Below are 18,612 nucleotides of genomic sequence, written 5' to 3' on the forward strand. Positions count from 1 at the left end.
AGAGGGAGTAAAGAATGATAAGAATATGACCTGTTATCTCTTAATTGCTGACATGACCACAAGCGTGCAGGACAAACAAGCAGAAATGTTAATCCACTATATGAATAGATAATGGAATGTTTGCACAGGTCAGAGGCATGTTTTATGGAAAAGAGTAAAGGTTAAGGAGATAGAAAGAGTCAGAGGGGGAGTGGGCAAGTGGATTGAGGAAATGTTTAAATAGAAGGGAGTGAAGGGTCAGAGATCTTTACTTGGAAGAGACCACACAGCTATTAAGCATCAAGGGGACTTAAAACTAAGTCCTTTGAATTCAAATGCAATGCTCCTGGAACTCAATTCAAGAAGGCTGCATAGGAGAGACATACTTTACACAGTACTTGATGTTCAAACATCTTTTGAGATAGGTGGTGTATATATTATTAAGCGCCAGGTAATTAGTGAATATAGTGCTGGATTTGGGATCAGGTTAAATTCTGACTCAGACACTATCTCTCTGACCCTAGATAAGTGACATAACCCCATGCAGCCTCAGTGTACTCTTCTGTAAAATGGGAATAATTATCCCACCTATTTCAGCAAGATTGTTTTAAGGATCAGATAGTGCATAAAGCTCTTTGTGCTAAGTATTTTCTATTTTATAGATAAACTAAAAATCAGACAAGTTAAATGATTTTCCCATGGGCACATGGCCAGTAAGTGTCAGACTTCAGGTTCAGGGGGGCTTTTGCCATTACACGACACTTCTCATTAAATTGCCACATATTCAGTATCTTTTTCTCAGGAAATTATTTCTATAGATGTCCCCTCATTCTTCTTCCCTTCTCCCTCCCATGTTCCCCAGTTGTAGCAACTGTAGATTTAGAGCTGGGAGGAATCTTAGCATTTAGGCAAAAACTTGTCCAGTGTCATATAGCTTCTAAGTGGAGAGCCAGGATTCAAGCCAAAGTCATTTGACTCTAGGTGCAATGTGTTTATAAAACAACAGATCATGTCTCCAAATTACCATCTCCCTTTTTTCCCATAGGCAATACAGCCATCAGCTGCAGTACATGGAGTCTACCAGGAATGAAACAGAGATGGCTCCTGCCTTCTTTCTACAAGGCTTCTCTGAATTCCCTCACCTACAGCCTTTCCTCTTTGTGCTTCTGTTAGTTATACACCTGGCCACCCTGAGTGGAAACTTGGTCATCCTTGTGTCTGTGGCCTCGGTTGCCACTCGCCCCCCCATGTTACTCTTCCTGTGTCAACTGTCAGCTATTGAGCTCTGCTATACATTGGTAGTAGTGCCCCGCTGCCTAGCTGACCTGGCCAAGGGTCAAACCCAGGGCAGTCCCATCTCATTCCTGGGCTGTGCAGTACAAATGCAGATGTTTGTGGCCCTTGGGGGTGCTGAGTGCTTCCTGCTAGCAGCCATGGCTTATGACCGCTATGTGGCCATCTGCCACCCTTTGCACTACCCAGCCATGATGACTCCAGGGCTCTGTGGGAGGTTAGCTATAAGCTGCTGCCTTGGGGGACTGATAGTCTCCCTGTTTCTCACAGTGGCTGTCTTCCAACTCCCCTTTTGTGGCTCCCACCTGCTGATTCACTTCTTCTGTGACATCACTGCTGTGTTGCACCTTGCCTGTACCCGCAGCTATGTGGAGGAACTGCCTCTACTTGGGGCCTGCATTGTGCTGTTATTGGTGCCTTCTTTCCTGATCCTAACTTCTTATGGTGCCATTGTGGGTGCCCTGAGACGCCTGCATTCACCTGGGGGCCGCAGGAAAGCTGCATCCACGTGTGCCTCTCACTTGGCAGTTACCCTGCTGCACTATGGCTGTGCCACCTTCATGTATGCACGACCCAAGACCAGTTATGCCCCAAAGCGGGACAGGACTCTGGCACTTGTCTATACCAATGTGACACCTCTACTCTACCCACTCATCTACAGTTTCCGTAATCGGGAAGTCACCACAACCATACACAGGGTACTGAGGTTGAAAGGAGATGGCCACTCCCTTGTTACTGGGTGACCCACCCCCTCCAACCCTAAGGACAAGGAGTAGAGCCTAGGGCGGGGCAGGGGAATTCAGTGCAATGCAAGACATTATCCCTCTTCCACTGTTGCTCTCTCATTTAGGCACTAGCATCTAGTGTTCAGGACTGGGAAAGGAATGGATTCAAGTCTTCCCTGAATCCTCTGTTCTAACCCTGTCATGCTAATGGAGAGACCCAATCCCTGACTAAATATCTCCCATCACATCAAAGAAATAGGACACAAATATACATACACATAAGAGATACTTACAAAATCCAAAATATGTAAATGACTCTAGCTCAGACCTACTGTACTCCTACTGAGACAATGTGCATGGGGGTCAAAGGGTCAGTGTGGGAGTGAAGAAAGATTAGTATAGACAGAATGTGGTGAGATGAGTGATCACGGCTGTCTTGGAGAAGCTAAGTTTTCTGAGATAGATTTTGGATATGTAACTGTTGGATGTGAACTGGTTTTGAGGTCGTTAAAGCCTCATCTTGGAACTGAACAAAAGATGCACTTTATTTGGTATTTGCTGTTGAAAGCTGAAAAATGTCAAGATGAGAAGACCTACCTCATAGTCCTGTGCATTTTCCCTTCGTTGGATTTCAGTCCCCTTACTCCTGCAGCTGAAAGAGACTAAATTCAATAGTTCAGAGATTTCATTCCTCGCTGCTTATTCACTGCGTTTCTTATATTTACCTAATGATATATGCTAAATATACTTAAAAATAAAGCCAGATATATGCTAAAATTGAATTCTGGTAGAGGCAGACAGGGTGGGACTGAGCCCAGGACAGCACTGAGTTTCTTAGAGTACCTCTCTCTGTTTCAGCCATCTGCCTTTTATCCCACATTGGAAGTGCCTACCAGCACTAGACCCTTAGCAGGTGATCCTGAGTTGAATTCTACCCTGACCACATATTTTGCTTGATTCCGATTACAGTGCTCCGGGTCTATGATGAGAGAAAGTAGACCAGAATAGCAGAATAGTTTAAAGGAAAGAAGACTGGATTTGAAGTGAGAGCACCCAGGTTTATGTCCACATGCTAGTTGTATGACCTTGAACGACTCACAGCCTCTCTCTAAAATTGTTTGTAAAATGAGCTATTTGGGCTGAATGATTTCCCAGGTCCCTTCCAAATCTAAATCTGTGATCCCTTGCTCCTGAGGCCACAGCAACAAGAGATCTTGGAACTAGGACATTTTTCTGAGGGCCATAAATCTCATAGTGTCTGTCTTTATCAGACAATATTGACTGGTTCACTTTCAGCTTGCCAAGGAATTGGTCCAACGTACAAACTTGAAGCCAGAAACTGTGAATACACAGACATAAAGTAACTGGGTCAGAAAGGCTCCAGAGATGTGTACTGAGACTGAACAATGAGGATAAGAGTCAGGGAACCTTTTAAAATTGGATTTATTTTGTTTAGTCAAAAGAATTGATTAGAAAGTGTCATATTGCTGCATCATTGGTTTAAGAATATTGTTTCAGGCATGCTGCTCTCTGGCCTTATGTTACCCATTCTGGGTAACAAATTGTCCTTCTAAGGAGATATTCAAGCAGCATTTGCAGTGAACATTTCAAGAAAAGTAACAGGATAAGTCAAAAATTAGCAGAAAAATACACCAAATTGTTACCATTCCACAAACTGATGTTTATGTTCCTTAGATTTTAAATGAATTTTCTTCAAAACCTTAGGAATTTCTTGGCCCAGATCTCTTGTCCATAAACATTGACACTTTTTTGTTGTATTTAGACCCAAGTCACACAGTTCAATGGTTAACATGGAGTCTTAATAAATATCAAAAAGAAATCAATAACCAATGGGGTTGAGCCTAGTGTTGTAATCAGATCTACACAAATTATTTTAGATTTCTGGGAAAATAAAGGGCGTGTCGAGGTAATGTATTTTGTTAAGAAGATAAATTTTCTGATAAAGTCTTAAATATTTCAAAGAAAACAAAAAAAGGTTACTAGTACATTCTAATCTATAAGGCCATTACAACAAGGAATGTCAGATATGGCAGAACTCCAATGTAACCATACTGCTCCAACTACAGAGAGGAGCTATCTTCAGTACTTACTAATATAATGTAATGTTACCAAACTTCTACCTACCTATACCTTCTTCTACCTAAGACTTTAATTTCTTACCATAGCTGCCCTTCTGTTAACTTTTGATGGTTTGCAAGTGTAGTCTGGAAACCAGACTCAGAATAGAAGAAAACTGCTACATAGTTTCAAAAAAAAAAATCCTTGCAGGAAAATGCAGAAAAGGTATGCACGGGTACCACAAGTGTAAGCATAGAAATTAGCCTCAAATTCTTCAGTGATGACCGATTTTCATTCAGTATTGCCTGAAAGTTCACAAACTGCTATCATAGAACAAAACTAAATCAATTGGAGGTGAACAGATAGAGGCAGGAAAGAGTCAAAGATGTGATTTCAGTGTGCTCTACTGAAGGAAAAAAAACTATCAAACTCTGAATTTGATCATATTATATTTAACTATATAATGAACTTTTTTAAAAAGTCCATTGTAGTAGCACACCAAAATACAGATATCCAGAAATGTAATGCAAAAGTTAAAAGATGTTGTAAGATATTCTACTTTCCAATATAAGATACTTTTTTAAAAAAAAATCTAGGACTACTGAGGGAGTGAGGTTCAAAAAAAAAAAATCAGATTGTACCTTCAGAGGAGAGATGAATATAGGCCAAAATAATTAAGGTAGGTTTTCTGATCACGGACAACTCATGCCTATACTTTGAATGTTACATGAAACTATATAGAAAAGGAATTAAAACAGAATCCAAAGTAGTATAAAATAAAGATAAACATTTCTAATTGGAATTTGGGCCTGTATTTTGACCCATTAAAGATCAGATGTTTTGGTTTTGTGTGGTTTTTTTTGAAGGTAACATTGGGAATGAGAAAGGAAGGGGGAAGAGAAGGGAAAGAAAAATGGAAACAAGGAGACACAAAGGGTAAAGACATAAGCTAACAAAGAAAGCAAAAGAAATATTTAGACATGTATGCAGCAAAGAAACAGATAAAAGAGAATTTATATATAAATATATTGTTATATAATAAGAGAATGATATATTGCTATTACATGGACACACACACACACACATATAGAGGAGGGTGGGAAGGAGAGACAGAGACAGAGACAGAGGCAGAGACTAACAGACAGACCTAGAGAGAAGTACTTGAGGCAAATGCTTAACACAGTATTATGTATGTTATATACTGGAGGAATACTTAACAGGCTTTTAACACAACCTGCTGATTCACTGAGGCTATAGGTTTCAGAAGGTTGCCTGCCCTTCATCATCATTATTAATGTTGATCAACCAATTCAACACTAGTCACAGCTCTTCAAGTTCTGTCCAAAGGTTCTCTTCTGAACAGAGTAACAACAGCCACTCATCAAAGGAAAGCTTTATTCTCTGGGATGCAAAAGCAGTATTTGGTGCTATATTGCTTAGAAAAATCACATGAAGTTTATTAGTAGTCACACACACGCACACACACACACACACACACACACACACACACACACACACACACACACCCCTACTCAGACAATATTTGGAGTGCTGTGTTCAGTTGTTTGAGATATCTCAAATAAGTCTGTGACAAGCTGGAGAGTGGCCAGAGAAGAGTGATCAGGAGGCTGCTAGGACTAGGAGCTCTGGCACATGAGAATAGGTTGGAGGTACTGAGAACATTAAGTTGTTTGGTTGGGAGGACAGAAAACAATGAAAGTTCCTACTGATTAGATCTGTCCCCAGAGAGGAATGGCCTGTCTTGGAAGTTAGGAGGATCCCCATCAGTGGAGTTTTTCCAGGTAGAGGCTTGATGATCAATCACTGGATAAGTATATTGGATTAGGTGACCTCAACCAGAGGTTGCTTCCAATCAATAGTCTATGATTCTGATTATTCTACCGACTTTAAACTAGACTCAAAATCAACACCCTTGGGAGACAACAACGTAACATCTAAAGTTCACAAACCTAAATAATAAAATAATCTCTTTTACATCACATTACCTCAATGACATTGTGAAATCTGAAGTCTTTTTAAAAAGTGTATTTTATTTCATTAAATATTCCACTTACATGTAACAATTTTTGAACCGTTTTGAAATTTTGAGTTCCACATTATCTTCCTACCTGTAGCCCCTCCCCCGCCCAGGGAAAAAGCATGCAATATGGTCTTGGGAAATCTAAAGTCTTAAAGGGTCCTAGGCAGACTTCCTTCCCTTTACGGGCACTAGGTGGCATAATGCAGCACTTCTTAAACTATGGGTGGAGACTCCAAATGAGGTCGCATAACTGAATGTTGAAGTCACAAAAAATTTAGCAACAATAAAGCATTTCTAAATGTTGAATGGCCAAAAATTCATTCAAAATTGAACAAATGATTCCAAATGTGTTTCTGGCAGTGCTTGCCCATGTTGCATCACATAATTTCACTGCAGCCTTGCTTCTGAACACATAACACATGCACTTTGCACTGTATATGCCGTAAGGCCAGGCAAAACCAACAAACGATGCCAAAAATATGGCAGCTTAGATTCAGAATGATTGTATGTTAAGAATTGCAATGTTTATGTGTGTTCATCCTTCGTTACTGAAGAAGACCATGCCATCAGAGAAATAATGACATGACTTGCACTTGACTTTGTGTTGAGTGAGGAATGCTGTGCAGCTCACCAGCCTCACTTCTCCTCCAGAGTCATCTGAATCCAGTGACCAGATATTCATCAGGATGACTGGAGATGATCCAAGATGAGGCAATTGGGGTTAAGTGACTTGCCCAAGGTCACACAGCTAGTGAGTGTCAAGTGTCTGAGGTGAGATTTGAACTCAGGTCCTCCTGACTCCTGCCCTGTTGCTCTATCCACTGCACCACCTTGCTGCCCTGTGCAGTGTTTATGCTGCAACTGCAAATGTGCAAAATCATTAAATGAATAATGGGGGATTAGGACAGAATTTCCTAAAGTTTCTGAAATGGTCCTAAACATACTTCTGCCATTTTGTACCATGCATTTGTGCAAAGTGGCATTCTCAGCATTAACAATTATAAAATCAAAATATCAATCAACTCTGAAAAATCTTCTGCATCCTACATTATCAAATACTACAGCAAGATTTAATTCTTTATATAAAAATAAACAAGCACATGCATCTCATTGGCATACAAATGTTTTTACATCTTTAATAAATGGTAAAAATTATATATACACCAAAGAATTGTTTTAAAATAAATTTCCTTATGATTCATTATCAGTAAATGTTTGATTTGTATATCTATTTTATATAACTATATACCAGGGGTTATATAAAAATTTCTCAGGTGAAAAGGGGTCTCAAAGGGAAAAATTTTAAGAAGCCCTGGTGTAGTGGATAGAGTACTGGGCCTGAGGATAGGAAGACATCTTCCTGAGTTCAAATTTGGCCTCATGTGATCTTGGGCAAGTCACGTAACCACATTTACCTCAGTTTCCTCATCTGTAAAATGAGTTGGAGAAGGAAATGGAAAACCACTCCAATATCTTTGGCAAGAAAACCCCAAATGGGGTCACAAAGAGTCAGATATGACAGAACAACAATAAGAAAGGGCCCTACGTATACAGTCCCTTTCTCTTTAACACAGTAGTTTCTCAGTGATCTCTCTCCATCCAGAAAATTTAGAGTGTTTAATTGGCATCAACATAAAAATAGTCATATTTAAATAGCTCCTTAAGATTTGCAACAACTACTACTATAGCAACAATAGCCATCATTTATATAGTACTCTGTAGTTTGCAAAATGATTTATATGAGCTAAATTATTTATAAAATAGTTTTATATTTATAAATTTTGTATTTATATTTTTATTTATATTTTATTTATATATTATATTTATAAATTTATAAAATAGTTTACATACATTATTTCAGGAATTAGAACTATAATAATTCATATTTATATCTTATTATTCAATACTTTATAATTTTCAAAGAGCATTATTACATTCAACCACAACATTTTGGAGTATATGCTGATTCCACTACTGGAGTCCCTGTAGCCCCTATTATTTTTCATTTGGAAAATAACTTTAGAATAGATGGATATTTTATATATGGGACTCTATCTCCGAATTCTTATGTATTATGGACCCAAAATATTGTATAGTAGGATTTTACAATCCATCAAAGGTCCTTCTAAGGATCTCCCTGAGATCAAAAGGTATATGTTACAACTAAAATTGAACCTGTGGGTTAACTTGACCCAGAAATACTACTCTTTTTTCCCAAGGTTCCCAGGAAATGAAATTAAGGGTATCTTATGTGGTGTGTCCAGTCTTAAAGGGGGGAAGACCTTGGTGTAGGCTTATAGGAGATTTGTAGCCTATGAAATAGGAGACTGCTAGTAGGTCATAAGAAATCTCTCTTTGATTCAACTGAGAGAGCAGTCACTAGGTACAAAGACCCATGCTAGATGCTACAATGGGTGTGAAAATTTTAAAAATATCATGCCTGTCTTTAAGAGACTTATACTCTGCATTTCTCCCTCTACTTGTCCTCCCTATTTCGCTATGGACTGAATAGATTATGTTAAGATCAAGATTCTACATCATCCCTAAAGTGACTGGCTCTGCATGACCCCAGAGGGCAAGACTTAGGAACAGTATAGGTGGAAGTTGAAGAGAAGTAAATTTCACATTAATGTAATGGAAAACTATCTAAATAATAGAGCTTTACAATAGTTGAATGGGAGGTCCTGGGGTGGAAATTGGATATCATCTTTTTCAGAATGCCATAAGGAGAGATTTCTTTTCAGGTATCAATTAAATCAGTACTTTTTAAACTAAGGGTTTGCAACCCACAGTTTAAGAAGCACTGAAGAGGTCATGAACGGAAAAAGTTTAAGCTCTAAATTAGACTACATAACCTAGATTCAATTCAACATAGCTAATTAAATAGATAGTAAATTGAGGAGAAAAAAAAAGTAATTGCAACTGAGGTCCAAGAGAGGATTCACGTAGGAGGTAACATGTCAGTTGAGCTCTGAAAGAAGCTAAGAATTCCAATATGTTGAATAGATGAGGGAGAACATTCTAGACCCAGACAGTCTGTACAAAGACAAGGATATGGCATTTCAAATTTTAGGAACTGTTGGTGAGGAGTTTGACTTAAACATAGAATTGTGAAGGGGACTCATAACTGCATTATTCTTTGAGGTCTGGGGATTAGGGGAGGGGTGGGTGTGGCAGTACTCACACAGTTGTTCTCCCCCTTCTAGTAGGGAGCCTGAGGTTTGGGGCAGTGTTTCCCAGGATGTTCCTATCATACTCACTGTACTGCCACCTGCTACAGAGGCTTCCTAGACAGAGGGACAGCAGGTATGTAAAGGTTCCCTCTTGGAAGAGTGGCTGACATTGTGACTCTTTACCTACAGTGAAAGAACAAATAAGTGAACACTTGACAAGCCACCTCTGAAAGGTTGCCAACTCTGGTCTAGTTTTTTCTTTATGAAGAGTCTTGAATTGTTCAGAAATCAAGTGAATATCAAGATGAGGAATTCTGTGATAAAATATGACCTCTGAACATAAGCTTGCTACTAGTAGAATACATTAGTAATACTTTAAAAATAGTTGGACTACATGATTAGAGATTTCTTTATTTTTTTTATAGGTTGATATTTCTATGGACATGAAACCCCACACTAGCCCCAATGAAAAGCAAGATAATTTTAAAAGAGGTTTAAAAAATCATTTTTTCACACCAACAGTATGTTCTTGTGGCCAATTTTGAGAGACTACAAAATAGCTGGTCAGATGACATTTTCATAAACTGATGTTCATGTAGTCATGGAGTTAAATTAAATAAATTAAATTATGGCAGAACCACAATCAGAATCACACAATACCTAGTAGTAGCTACACTAAAAGCCTGCAGGTCTTGGAACAATATATATCAAGGAGCAAAAGAACTGGGGTTGTGGCCAAAAATACCATAACCTGAAAAGTTAAACATAATCCTGAATGGAAAAAAAGTGGACATTCAATGAATTGCCAGATTTTCAAGATTTTGTTGCAAAAAGACCTGAAATCAATAGAAAATCTGATATTCAAAAGCCAAGAGAAATACTAAACATCAAAGGTAAACATCAAAGATGTATTATAAGGGACTCAATAAGGACAGACTGCTTATATTTTATATGAGGAAATCTAAATCATATGTCAAAGATTATTATTAGTAATTGGGTAGTTTGAAAGACAGATCGGAGTAAAGCAGTCTAGGAAAAGGTAGAAAGAGTAATTATCTAATACAAATGAGGTACAAGAGGAAGAACTGACACAGAGGAATTAGATGAGGAAGGAAAGCTGGTAGTTCTAGAACCCTACTCTAGTTAGGAATGAGTTAAATAGGGAACAATGCACATATATCTAGAAGGGCATAAAAGTTCTAATTTCAGAAAGAAATAAAAGGCTAAAAGGAAACGGATGGGGAGAAGATAAAGGAGGAAATTTAGGGAGGGAGAGAAAACAAGGGAAGGAATTTTGGTTAGGGGTTAGGTTAAATAATGAGAACTAGGTAGCAGGGCTAGGGAGAAGTAAAGTAGAGAAGTCAGTAGGAAACAAAAGATACACAGAAACAAAATAAGTATCAGGAGTAGAATTTATTAGGAAAAAAGTAAGGGTAGTAATCATGATCTCAGATAAAGTTAAAGTAAAAATAGATTTAATCTAAAGAGAAAAATAGAGAAACTACACTATATGTCAGATTATGCATTAATCAACACTGTTTTAGACTGTTTAAAATAATTAGACAGTATAACGTTGGGCTTAGAAAAATATGGAATGACTTGGACCTATGAAAGAAGATGTCCACCCTCAGAGAAACAAACAAATATGGTACCATCTTATATACATGCAAATGAATGTATACATCTATATATGAGTATGATTATAGATATTTGAGTATATGATTATGTAAGTGTATATATTCATGGATATATGTATGTGTGTGTTTATATACATGTGTATGTATATATATATATATATATATATATATATATATATATACATACACAAATATGTGTACATTTGTGTGTATACACACATAAATGCTTAATTGTAGCCTTCTTGGAGGAGTGGGGAGGAAAAGGAGGGAAAAGAACAAAGTAAAAAGTACACAGCAGAGAACACAAGAAAACTTACAAGGAAACAAAGAAAAGATTCATAGTTCAGAAACCAATGTGTAGTATTTAATATATAGGCTTTCTTGAAATGAAAACTTGTTGTATATCTTGAAATTTCTTTTATGTTCTGCTGTGCACATGCCAATGCTTGTTTTTTTTCTCATTTTATATTTATTAGTATTTAAGTTTTAAATAAATTAATTTAAAAAATAACTTGGCCTCAGGTCACAAGGTGAATTAGAATTTGAACTCAGGTATTACTGACTCCAGAGGCAGTGCTCTTAACAATGTTTATCCAAGTTACATACCAATTGCATTGCCAAATATGCAAATTCAATTCAATTTGACAATTTGTAGAGGTCTTTTAAAGCTACAAGAAAAAGGTTGAGTATTATTCTATAAATATCTGAGGGCTGTTGAAGGTTTTGAAGGATAAATTAATTCATTCACTCAGGCATTCTCACCTCACAGCCTATGTTTCAGAGCAAGGGTATGTTTTTTCAAGAAGTTACAACAATAACAAAATGTTAGATGTGCTAGAATTTTAGTAAAACAATAAAAAGAACTTCAAAGAATATATGTTTTGGTATCACCACAGATGCTGCCATAGCAAAGTTAAGTAGGAACCACCTGGGCAGACTGAATAAGAAGCAGCAGTACAGATTATCAAACCAATAAGCACAGGATGTGAGTCCAGAGGAACTGAGTGATAGAGAACCTCAGTACCTCTGGTAACAGCAGCAGCTGCTCCTGAGACTATCAGTCCACAGATTAAATGTTTGTAAGTCACCTACTTGAACTTCCAGGAGCCAAGATGGCAGAGTGATCTGCAAATGCTCTCCCCCTCTGCTTGTTGACTTTGAAAAACCCAGAAAATATTTCCCCAGGAAAAATCCTGGAACAGTGGGATTAGTTGAAGAGATAAACAGTCTTTTGGCTTGAGAGGCTAGGAAAATTGTCAAGGAGAGACCTTCTTGCTCTGTCTGAAGAGGATCAGTGCAGGACCAGAGCTGTCCCAGACACTCCCACCTCAGCCAATCAGAGGGAGATCCTGAGCCCCTGAGTGGGGAGCCCATAAGTGCCAACACCAGGAGCTCAGGCATGCCTTAGCACAGCAAGGGGAATTGGGAAGACACCGGCACAGATTAGGGTTCATCAACCACTGAGCCCACCTGTGTTCTAGCTCAGGGGAGGACATCTTTTGTGGCCAGACCACATCTTACCCACACCTTACACAGTGAGCTTCAGGATAACCCCAGGGAAACTCAGAAAGACTTCACCTGGCCTTGGCCCTGGGACACACCTGCCAGCTCAGTGTCAGGTAAGTGGCAATATTCCAGTTTATAGATGAAAGAACCAGAGGCCACAACACTCAAAGCCTCAAGTTCTCAGCACAAGAACTGTGGGACAGAGCCTCCTGTGCCCTAGAAGTAGATATCCACGTTAAAAGCCAAGAAAAAGGCAATCATTATGAGCAAGAAGCAAACCAGAAATGCAAAGACCATAGAATCTTACTGTGGGGCAGGGACTAAAATGCGAATACAAAAGAGGTCAGCACTGAGATTGTATTCACACACAAAACCTCAGAAGGGAATATAAACTGATTCTCAAGCCCAAAGAGCATTCTTGGAAGAGCTCAAGAAAGATTTTAAAAGCCAAATTAGAGAGGTAGAAGAAAAATTGGCCAAGGATTTTAAAAATATGTAAAAGGAATTCATGGAAGAATTTAAAAGGAAAATTGGGCAAATGGATAAGGAGATACAAAACCTAACTGGAATAATTGGACAAATGGAAAAGGAAATGCAAAAGTTAACAGAAGAAAGTAATGTAATAAAAATTAGAATTGGGCAAGTAGAAATTAATGACTCTGTGAGACAACAAGAATCAATCAAATAGAAAAAAAAATAGAAGAAAATGTAAAGTATCTCATTGGAAAAATGAATGACCTGGAAAATAGATCCAGGAGAGGAAATCTAAGAATTATTGGTCTATGGGAAAGCCATGATGATAAAAAGAGCTTGGACAATGTCTTCCAGGAAATCATGAAGGAAAGCTGCCCTGAGGTCCTAGATCTAGAGAGCAAAATAGTCGTCCAATAATCACCTCGTGAAAAAGGTCCCAAACTGAAAACACCAAGGAATATTGTTGCCAAATTCCAGAACTAATCAAGGTAAAGAGAAAGTACTGCAGGCAATCAGAAAGAAACAATTCAAATACCAAGGTACTACAGTCAGGATCACACAGACCTTCCTGATGAAAAGGCCAGAGCTCAATAGTAAATTTGATCTTCAAATACAGGTCTCAAGCGAGGCATAAAAAGGTAAATGGGAAAAATTGTTATTCAATATGGGCAAAGTGCTTACATCCCTGTAAGGGAGGATGATACTTGTTCATTTTGAGAATTATGTATTTATTATTATATTTTAAAGGGATATACATAATTAGAGGGAGTGGGAATAAATTAACGGGTGTGATGACAAAAAATGTGATTTAAGGGTGCAAAAAGATTGTAACAGGAGATGTGAAAAAGTGGAGGCATAAAAAGGTAAATTACATCACAGGAAGAGGCACAAAAACATAGTAGAAGGAAAGAGGGGAGAGAGATGAGCACTGTTTCAGATTTATTCTATCTGATTTTGTTCAAGGAGGAAACAAGAAACTCAATTAAGTATAGAAATCTCACTTGCCCTATAGGCAGTAGGAGGGGAAAGGGGAAAGAAAAGGGAGGGGAGGTTAAAAGGAAGGAAAGAAGTAGTAAGGGAAAAGGGAAATGAAAGGGAGGGGGCTGATAGAAGGAAGGGAAGACTGAGAGAGGTGGTGGTCAAAAAATCAAAACTATTTTGTAAGATAAGGGAGAAGGGAGAACTAAAAGCAAAAATGGGGGAAATAGAACAGAGAGAAAGACACAGTTGCTAATCATAATGGTGAAAGTGAATGAGGTGAATTCTCCTATAAAATGGAAGTGGAGACTAGAATGGATTAAGAACCACAATCCTACAATATGTTATTTACAAAAAACACATTTGAAGCAGAGGGATATACACACACAGTAAAGGTAAAAAGTTGCAGTAGAATATATTATGCTTCAGCTGAAGTAAAAAATCAGGGGTAGCAATCCTAATTTCAGAAAAAGCAAAAGAAGGAATAGATCTAATCAAACAGATAAGGATGGAAACTATATCCTGTGAAAAGGCATCACGGACAAAAAAGCAATATCATTACTAAACATGTATGCGCCAAGTAGTACAGCATCCAAAATTCTTAGAGGAGAAGTTAAGAGAGTTACAGGAAGAAATAGATAGCAAAACTCTGCTAATGGGGGACCTTAACTTCCCCCTCTCTTAACTTGATATATCTAACCTCAAAATAAACAAGAAAAAAGTTAAGGAGGTGAATAAAACTCTGGATAAGATAGATATAATAGATCTCTGGAGAAAATTGAATGGAGAGAGAAAGAAATATACCTTTTTCTCAGTAGTACATGGCAAATATACAAAAATTGACCATGTACTAAGGCATAAAAGTCTCACAACCGAGTGCAGAAATCCCTTCTCAGAAAAAAAATTTTTATTGTATATTATGAAATAATTAGTATTACAAATGAAGCCAAAGATTAACGAAAATAAGGATGTAATTTTTCCCATCTGACCTCATAGTTCTCCTGAAAAGATAACAAATATCTCCTTTCAAATACTGGCACCACCTCTGTGTAGCACATAGCAAACTCTCTATCCGTCTCCTCTCCACATCAGACCTATGCCTGACACCACTAATGAAGCACTCCTTCCCCTATCACCCAACATAGCAACTAATTGACTCCAAGTGAAGCATAGAGGAGCCTGAGAGAAGCTACCTGGTCCCATCTCTCAGCATCAAACCCAAGGAATTCACCAAAGGAGTTTCTTTTAAGATTGATCAATTAAAAAAAAAGAAAGATTACACATGACACTATGGAGAGATGTCTGGAGAGAATGAATTCTTGGAGTATGGACTGTGACCATGGTTAGACACAGTTATCATATGTGATCTATTAAGCTCAAAGACTTGAAGGAAAAAATTCAAAATAATTGCCAGAGTAAATTAGGGTCAGGCCATGCCCAAATCTCTTGCTTAAAAAGCAATTGAAATTGAATCACAGAGATGGTTGAAGGTTAGCCAGACACTTCACCTACATTGTTTCATTTGAACCTTGTAAGACCTATATGAAATAGGAACTATAAGTATTGTTATTCCCATTTTATAAATGAAAAAATTGAAGTTCAGGAAGCAGTATGTCTATGGTCTCAAAACTAGCAAGCCTCAAAGAAAATAAACCTGTGTCTTCTTGATTCCAAGTCCAACCTTCTATCAACCATTCCATGAGCTGGAAGAAAACTTAAAAGTTATCTGCTCAAACCCAGAAGGCCCAAGAATAATAAATTACCAAAAACTTGGTGATTGATTCGAAGGCACAGTGAAAAAAAAAACCACAAGGTCCATGTCCAGAAAAACAGGTAGCCAGAGAGCAAAGGTTTATAACGCAGTAAGATAAAGCCTTTTTCCCTTTAATAGGGTAGGGGGTAGAGGGAGTGAAAGATGGGATTGAAGTGGAGTAGAAGATGTAGACTGCCAATTTACAAAGCCTTTCTTTGCCCACCACTATACTGTAAGGTCCTTAAATCATTTCTACTATCTTTCCATGCCTAAGCTCTCTATGCTCCCCCTACAAAGCTCTTAATATTATAGACTTGCTACCTTCTCACATAAATTCGCATAACTGAGTCTTTTATTTGCTCCTTATAGAGAACTGGTTGACTACCTCCATTAACAACTGCCAATCTACTTAAATCTACTGGCTACTCTGAATGTTTTGTTTTTTTACTTTCTGGAAGTCCCTCATGTTCTGATAGAATTGTATACTCCTTAAGAATAGGGTTCATTTTATTATTCTTCGTACTCATATTTCTAGCTCCTAACACAGGGACTGGCACAAAGCATGGAACTTAATAGATGCTTGGTGATTCTTTGGCTAGGATAACTTCCAATGTCCACAGTCTATCACATTTAGATAACACAATGATCAATACTCTCTCAGATCCAATAGAGAGCAATATGGAATAATGTTCTGAAATGGCCTTTGGGGGCAGCTATGGCATTGAACAACTCTTTAAGCCACAAACTGGCTCATTGCCTTCTAGAGTTTCAGTAAGAAAGCAATCCTGCATGATACTATTCTCACCCTTGACCTTTATTTTCCTGCATGCTGAAGTTCAGGATATATCCCTTCAGCTTAGACTGAGAGTTTATACTACCCAAGAGAAGAACCAATCATTCCCTCTTGGCAGAGTCTCAATTCAGATATGGATTAGCAATAGACCCAAATGCCTCTTCATATTCTTTCCCATAAGACATAAGAGTACTATGCAAATAAAGTCCAAGGAATAGGTCCAGGCAACTCAGCCCCCCACAAAATTATAGATACCATATCTATTAATTAACCTGAGTTACACAGCAATTTTTTTCACATTATATTAGGCTATTCCAGTCTATATGCTAGCCAATGAAAACAGAACATTGTAGAAATAATTTTCCCCTAAATCTCTGCTCTCTAGGTCACCCTTGACCCTTTTGCTTTCAAATTGTGAACCAGATAGAGCTCCATACCTTTAGAACTTTATGAAAGCCAGACGGTAGGTTGCTCGTGAAGACACCTATGGTGACTGAAGCTCTCAGACAGGAATTTAACAGTTGTTTTGGGCAGGAGATATCCAATAGTCATGGCAACTTGTAGAAGGAGACAAAGCTCCTTTTATTTCTCAGGGCCTTATTTCTTCATCTATATAATGAGAAGCTGAACTAGGTTGACCTCAAATGTCCTTTCTGTCTTTAAATCTGACCTCCTATGGATCTATTCATTAGAAGATTACACTAAATAAAGCAAGAAAAACCTTATGCATGTTTATAGTAAGAGAAAACCTTACTAATAAAAGTAGATTTAACCATGTAAAATGTAAAAAAAAACCCAAAACATTTGCAACTAGCTTTCATTTTCTAACTCACGAATAAAATATCACATAAGGGCAGAAGAGTTTGGGAGGGGGTACTTAAACAGAGTGTTTTCAAATCCCACATGTACATGATAATTAAAATAAGAAAAAAAAGAAAAAAAGAAATCCACAATTTTCTTAAAGTTTCAAATAGAGCTGAAAGGACAATGAGATATCAGCTTGAAAATAATCTCATATCCTAAGGACTAGATGTTGAAAATTACGTGCTATTAGATAACTAGTTTTGACTTAAAAAAATAGCAGTTTCTGATTTGTTCTGTAAGAGGATCTTTTTATTTCCTCTATGGATGTTTGAACTGTGATGTTGAAACACCCTCAGATATATCAATTAGATTGTGAGTTTCTTCAGGGCAGGTACTACCTTTTACCTTTTTTTTGTAATCCCAGAGCTTAGGGCAGTATCTGGCACATAGTATGCACTTAATAATTGTCTATTGACTTACTCACTAATTAGGCTGCAGTGAAAGAAAAAAGTCATGTTCTACAGAGTTTTGCAAAAGTCCCCATGGTGGGGGTAGGAGGGAGAGGTACAAGGGGAAAAGAGGGAGTCCAGGTAGACTTTGAAAGAAAGGCTTGCTATTAAACAGTCAACTTCATTGCAAACAAAAGATTCATAGAATTTGGAATCAGAAGACCTGGGTTTGAATTTCAGCTCTGCCTCTTATCACCAGTGTGACCTCCAGAAAATCATTTCATTTTCCTAGGCCTCAGTTTCATCATCTGTTAAATTGGGAGTAGGATTAGATTATGTCTTTGGGACAAGAATATAATCAAAATTAAACTGAGTTCTATTTCATTACAATGGGCCAGAAGACTGGCCCTAGAAAAGAGTTGAGGAAATCATCTCCCTCTGGTCTTTGCAGAGGTGGAGGACTCCCAGTATAGATTACTATATATATTGCCCAGCTCAGTTAATATACTGCTTAATTTTGTTGAAATGTTTCATTTTGCTTTTCTTGACTCTTACCTTTTTTTTCTTTGTTACAAAGAATGACTCCCTGAGTAGGTGAGGCATATGCAGTTATCCTTTTCACCTCATGGGGGTTAGTGGTACAATGCCTTGGCAATTTGGAAAACCTGAGTAAAATTGTTTGCACCTCCCTTCATGCCGGAGAATTCTGACTTTTCTCTTTTTATTTTATAGGATGCTAATAATACCTATTATAAAATTTAGGTTGATATTATACAGTACTATACATATATTTTATGTATTTCTGAGTTTCTAAACTTTTTCTGTGTCATCTGCTAGCCTTCACATGTCATCTGTGACTTCCACAAAACTCTCCGAAATTTCCTACTTGATTTCTTATGCCAAGTTAAGATATATCAAAACTGCAGTG

The 18,612-nt window shown here is 37.7% G+C and overlaps 1 protein-coding gene across 1 annotated transcript; it reads left to right on the forward strand.

Annotated features, from left to right (window-relative positions):
• Positions 1–263: 263 nt before the first annotated feature.
• On the forward strand, positions 264–2,132 carry LOC140531208 (olfactory receptor 10AC1-like). The gene has a single exon (XM_072650274.1). It carries the CDS (start codon positions 1,050–1,052, stop codon positions 2,013–2,015), a length of 966 nt encoding a protein of 321 aa, XP_072506375.1. The 5' UTR covers positions 264–1,049; the 3' UTR covers positions 2,016–2,132.
• Positions 2,133–18,612: the final 16,480 nt, after the last annotated feature.

This window comes from Notamacropus eugenii, chromosome 3 (genome assembly GCF_028372415.1).
Source record: "Notamacropus eugenii isolate mMacEug1 chromosome 3, mMacEug1.pri_v2, whole genome shotgun sequence".
Taxonomy (NCBI): domain Eukaryota; kingdom Metazoa; phylum Chordata; class Mammalia; order Diprotodontia; family Macropodidae; genus Notamacropus; species Notamacropus eugenii.